Source organism: Corylus avellana, unplaced genomic scaffold, assembly GCF_965113065.1.
Source record: "Corylus avellana unplaced genomic scaffold, dhCorAvel1.hap1.2 HAP1_SCAFFOLD_299, whole genome shotgun sequence".
Lineage (NCBI taxonomy): Eukaryota > Viridiplantae > Streptophyta > Magnoliopsida > Fagales > Betulaceae > Corylus > Corylus avellana.
In genome coordinates, this window is record NW_028290659.1 from 15001 (window position 1) to 20766 (window position 5766).

Sequence of the window (5766 nt, forward strand, 5' to 3'; positions counted from 1 at the left end):
CAAGTGGTAGTATCAGGCCCTTTAGCTATTGTTCTTGAGAAATGACCGGGTCTGGCCCATTGCTCGAAAGAAGTTTTTATGGGATCCCTATCTACCAAAATTTTTACTTCTGGTTCCGGCGAACGAATAATCATTGAGTCCTCCTCTTTCCGGACAACACGTACAAAGAGACTCGCCAACAGTTAAGTAATTAGTGAACCTATGAGAGATGTTTATACTTAGTTCTTTCTCTACTATCTCCCATCTATCTATTTTCTTTAGTTATTCACTAGAACAATTATGATCTGGAAGTTGATCCGGGGCAAGTGTTCGGATCTATTATGACATAGCCACGAGGCGCTCAACGGACACTTTTTAATCTTATAAAACCTTTTCAGGTATTTGAATTGACGCAAAAACAATTTTTTTGTGCAACTCAGTATATTCATATCTCAATTATAAGTTCCTAAATAGAACTACTTTATGTCTTACATAGAACATTTTACTTATTACTTTACTCTATTCCAAATCGCGCAAGCAGTCATTAGTCATTACTAAACTAAGAGACATTCCAGTATTGATATTTAGTCATTCGAAAGCCTCTTTTATTAGTTTTAATAGGAATAAAAAAAATGGATTCTCTACTCTATCTGTGTATCGGTTATTCCTACGAAATACCGGACGAAATAGAAAAAAACGATCTTAGAAGGGATATAATGAAATTCTTTGATTGGTTCTTTCCAGAGAACCGTTTTATTTGACTGATGGGGACAACAAACAAAACTATTTTACAAAACAATTTTATTATAACAAATAGAATTTCTTATTTTATTATAAATATAAAGATTATTATAAAGAGTAAATAGAAAAATATAAAAATTCTAAATAATACTAAATAAAATAAGAAATAAACAGAGCGCTCTTATTCGAAACGCCTTGTGATCTTCAACCAATTCTGTGCTTCAATATAATTACCTGGAGTAAGCGCTATAGCTTGTTTCCAATACTCAGCGGCTTGATCGAACCAAGCCTCTGCAATTTCAGAATCTCCCTGTCGAATGGCCTGTTCTCCCCGGTCGGAATAGGCAGTTAAATTCCTTCCCTTAGAACCGTACTTGAGAGTTTCCTACTCATACGGCTCAGCAGTCAATTCTTTTGGTGTCCCATTTTTTAATCTACCATAATATATAATTATATAATTGAATAATTGAATGAGATTTCTCATAGATCTATCTCATTTTTTTTCTCGAGTTAACCAAAAGAGATTAATTGCATGAGTTTCAAACTTTAATTTTGATTAATAATTTAATCAGTTTTAGTTTTATCTTTTTTCCCACCTTCAGAAGAATAAAGCATAGGCATTTTCACTATCATTAGAATTTTCTAAAAGGTAACTATCTCGGTTTCATATATAAATTTCTATAGAATCTTTGAAAAAGACTTTCTTTCATAAGAAAGAAAAGACTTACTATCTTTGGGATCTGATTCTACACCGCTGCTCAATACCTTAGGGGATCGACTCTATTACATAAGTTGATTCCTAACTTTTATCTCATATCGTGACATAAGTAAGCAGTTCTTATTGTATCGGCCCAAAACCTCACTAATTGATCTTTACGGTGCTTATTCTTTCTATCAATTAGATCCTTTCTTTATCCATAGACTAAAGGATCTAGGCATACCTATTTCTTCCTATTTGGACTTCTATGAAGTTTCTTTCTTTTTCTTTGCTACAGCTGATAAAAATCGTTGTTTTGGACACGATAGATATGATATGTAGAAAGCCTATTTTCTAGTATTTATTAGCGGATTTGCTCTTTCTTTCCTTTTTTTTCTTTCTATAGTGGAGATAGTCGCACGTAATGACAGATCACGGCCATATTATTTAAAGCTTGTGGTAAGAACGGGTTTCGTTCTAGTGCCCTAAAATAATATTCCAAAGCTTTCGTATGTTCTCCGTTCCTTGTGTGGATAAGACCTATGTTATAGAGTATATAACTTCTATCATAGGGATCAATTTCTAGTCGCATAGCTTCATAATAATTCTGTAAAGCTTCCGCATAATTTCCTTCGGATTGAGCCGACATCCGTTGCGGTCGTCTTCGATTCAAAGAATCTCCGTTCCAGAACCGTACGTGAGATTTTCATCTCATACGGCTCCTCCCTTTTTATGTGCATAATGAGAATAATACATGGAATCATCAAAAAAGATTGAAATAATTTCATTATGAACCGAACGGGGCTAGTGTTTTTACAAGAAATCTCTAACCAACCTTCCTGTAAAAGATCTTTTCTTAACATCAAGTATCTTGGTACTAAATAAAAATGATAACTCTAACAATTTCTTGTTCTTAACACCCCTTAATTTCCGGGAATTAGTCACTTCAACAGTCTTCGATGGTTATACGGGTATCCAAAATACGAACGAGATGGATATTTGTTGTACCAACCATTCTTGTTAATCCCGATTCCGATAAAGAAAAGGTATAATTTATAACAAAGTTTTCGTATTGTTGATTCCTAGGCGTAGTGCTTCTTTCCCTATGCTGCCTATTGGTACTAGTGAAGTAGGGTTTGACCTAACCATAGGTGTAACCTTTCGCTCAATACTAGAATCTAAAATTGAAGCATCTGAGGCTGCATTAATCGGGGATACACGACCAGAAGGAATTGTTTTATTTACAAACTTTCACCTTCACAATAAGCGTAGATTTATTTCAATAATCTTATTTATTTCTCTCCAAATAATGTATCTTTCTCCGAAGACTGAAATCGGTAAAGAAAAAAACATCAAATCGCACCATCTCTGTAATAGGTGAATGCCTCTTTTTCTCCTGAAGTTGTCGGAATTATTCGTAATAAGATATTGGCTACAATTGAAAAGGTCTTATCAATAAAATTTCCATTTATCCGAGATCTGGGCATAGGTAGCAATCCATTCTATAATTTCTTTTACTTACCTCTTGTGGGAAAATGATCCACAAACAAAGAAATTGTACAGTACGAAATAACATAAAAATAAAAAAAAAAATAGATCAATTGATTCGTTCTAATTCATTGATTTAATTTGGTATAAATATTGTAAGTAAAAAGAATAACTATTGGAAAAGATGGGAGCGCCGTCTTCGCAAGAATGAAATGAATAGATATATATCTTTTTTTAACAGTTTTTCACAAAAAAAAATTATTTTTATCCCCCCCTTGAAGGAAGGGTTTTTCTTTGATGAAAAGTTTTCTATATTTTTTTATAGTTAGAATTGACTGTACGTACCTATCAAAAAATCTAATATGAATGACTCACTATTCACTCGGTTTCTGGGCCATAATCATTATGTAGGAGAGATGGCCGAGTGGTTCAAGGCGTAGCATTGGAACTGCTATGTAGGCTTTTGTTTACCGAGGGTTCGAATCCCTCTCTTTCCGTACCTTTCACCTAATTCACCAATCTTATTAACAGCAATGTATCAAAGCAAATAACAATGGATACCATTATTCCAACGGTTAAGTTAGACCTTTTCTTTTATTTTGATATAGATTCTTTATTCCTATGTTCCGCAGTACAGAAAATAACATACTGGAAAGAGTAGACAACAGGGAATGAGAATCTCCCTACCGATCCGTGATCCATGAATGGGAGAAAAATCCCCGTATCAAACTCCTTACTTTGATGGGTCTTTTTGCTTAGGCGAAAAGGAAAAATTGTCCGAACCCTTGTTTTATTGTTTTATTTTAATTAGGTTTAAGTCTGACGAGAATAATATTCTACAACCAGCAATTCATTTATTTTCAAACCGACCCATTGACTATCTATTATTTGATTGACTAATCCTTTATATTGGAATGGTTGAAGGGTCAAATGTTTTGGCAATTCCTCGCGGGGGGATGAATCAAGATAATTTTGAATCAGAGCTCTAGATTTTTGTTCATCCTCGCTGTAATAATATCGTGGGGTTTGCAGCGATAACTTGGTATATCTACTATACGACCATTAACTAAAATATGTCTATGGTTAACTAATTGGCGGGCTTGGGGAATAGTTGAAGCCATACCCAATCGAAAAAGGATGTTATCCAAACGCATTTCAAGTAATTGTAGTAAAACCTGACCTGTTGACCCTTTGGCTTTTCCGGCAATACGAACGTATTTAAGTAATTGTCGTTCTGTAAGACCATAATGAAAACGCAATTTTTGTTTTTCTTCTAAACGAATACGATATTGAGATTTTTTACTGGAACGTGATTGGTTTCTAAGATCGCTTTCCGGCTTTAGGCCTTTTACTAGTTAGTCCCGGTAAAGCCCCAGACGGCGTATTTTTTTGAAACGAGGCCCTCTGTAACGCGACATAAAGACTCCTTATTTTATTGAAATTTCATAAATTAAAACTAAACTAAATGATAATAAATAAAGCGAAATCTACTAAAGTATTGTACCACAAAGAATAATTAGATGAATTGTATAAATATCCGGACCTTATTGTATTTGTATATGTCTAAAAAAAAACTAAAGATTCTTTCTTGATTTGTTATACCGAGATCGAGCTCCTCTAATTTCTAATTGTAGGTTCCTACGACACAGTAGATCGGTGACTCTTGGAAAAAAGGGGAAAGAAGCCTTTTCAATATTCTTTGATTTCACATTATCAATTATGTTATGTAAAAAATCAAACAAATAAAGAAAAGCCTGCTATCGGAATCGAACCGATGACCATCGCATTACAAATGCGATGCTCTAACCTCTGAGCTAAGCGGGCTCACATAACAAAAATTGTACATATATAGGAATTTAGTAAACTACTGGGATCTTAATTATTAACTGTTCATTCTTAGTTTTCATAATGAATAGAAATCTAATGAATATAAATATAGAATAGAATTTCAAATAAATATTTGAATGAATAGATTATAGAACATAACGATTAATATTCTAAAAATAATCTAATAATTCTAATTAGATCAATTATAAATTGAATTAATTATTAATTAATATTTTAATATTAAAGTATTAATAAATTTACTTTTTTTTAGTCATTTTGAGTTATGTTCTAGAGGGTCTGCTTTAAGGAAATGAAAAGGAGAAGAAGAAAATGAGAAAGAAGAAAAGAGAAGGGTGTAATCGAGATAAATGCAATCCAGATCATAATGAAAGATTCTCTGTTTTCAGTCAGAAAAATAGAAGATAAGACGAAAAAAAAAGAAAGAATCGACCGTTCGAGTATTTCAAATTACACGAGAAAAATGATAGAAAAGAAAGGAGGGCGTGTATAATATATATTGGTATATATACATCTATATTGAATTGCGGATACAGAAATGTTAGAATCATTTCTGATTGGACCAACACTAGATCTCCGATAGAGATGAAATGAGATAAACAATAAAAAAAAATAGGAGTAAACACGATTCGATATAGGAATCGGTATCTAATACATTCAATGGTTCCGAAAAACAATAACAGAATATAAATGAAAGGAAAAAAAAGGAAAAAGAAAAAGGGGGAGGAGGGGCATCATAATCATAATGAGATCCTAATTTTAAAACAACAAAACAAAAAATGGGGGATATGGCGAAATTGGTAGACGCTACGGACTTAATTGGATTGAGCCTTGGTATGGAAACCTACCAAGTGATAACTTTCAAATTCAGAGAAACCCTGGAATTAAAAATGGGCAATCCTGAGCCAAATCCTGTTTTCCCAAAACAAATAAAACAAATTTAAGGGTTCATAAAGCGAGAATAAAAAAGGATAGGTGCAGAGACTCAATGGAAGCTGTTCTAACAATTGGAGTTG

The 5766-nt window shown here is 33.1% G+C and overlaps 1 protein-coding gene and 2 non-coding genes across 3 annotated transcripts; 1 reads left to right on the forward strand and 2 right to left on the reverse strand.

Annotated features, from left to right (window-relative positions):
* Window positions 1-2330: 2330 nt before the first annotated feature.
* Window positions 2331-2558, reverse strand: LOC148582132 (uncharacterized; the record flags this gene model as incomplete). Its single annotated transcript, XM_088512130.1, is given in 2 exon segments — window positions 2331-2468; window positions 2471-2558. Coding segments are annotated over 2 exon segments (198 nt in total), but the record flags the coding sequence as incomplete, so codon positions are not given.
* Window positions 2559-3315: 757 nt separating this feature from the next.
* On the forward strand, window positions 3316-3402 carry TRNAS-GGA (transfer RNA serine (anticodon GGA)). The gene has a single exon. It is a non-coding gene; the product is annotated as a tRNA-Ser (tRNA).
* Window positions 3403-4656: 1254 nt separating this feature from the next.
* On the reverse strand, window positions 4657-4729 carry TRNAT-UGU (transfer RNA threonine (anticodon UGU)). Its single transcript has one exon. It is a non-coding gene; the product is annotated as a tRNA-Thr (tRNA).
* Window positions 4730-5766: the final 1037 nt, after the last annotated feature.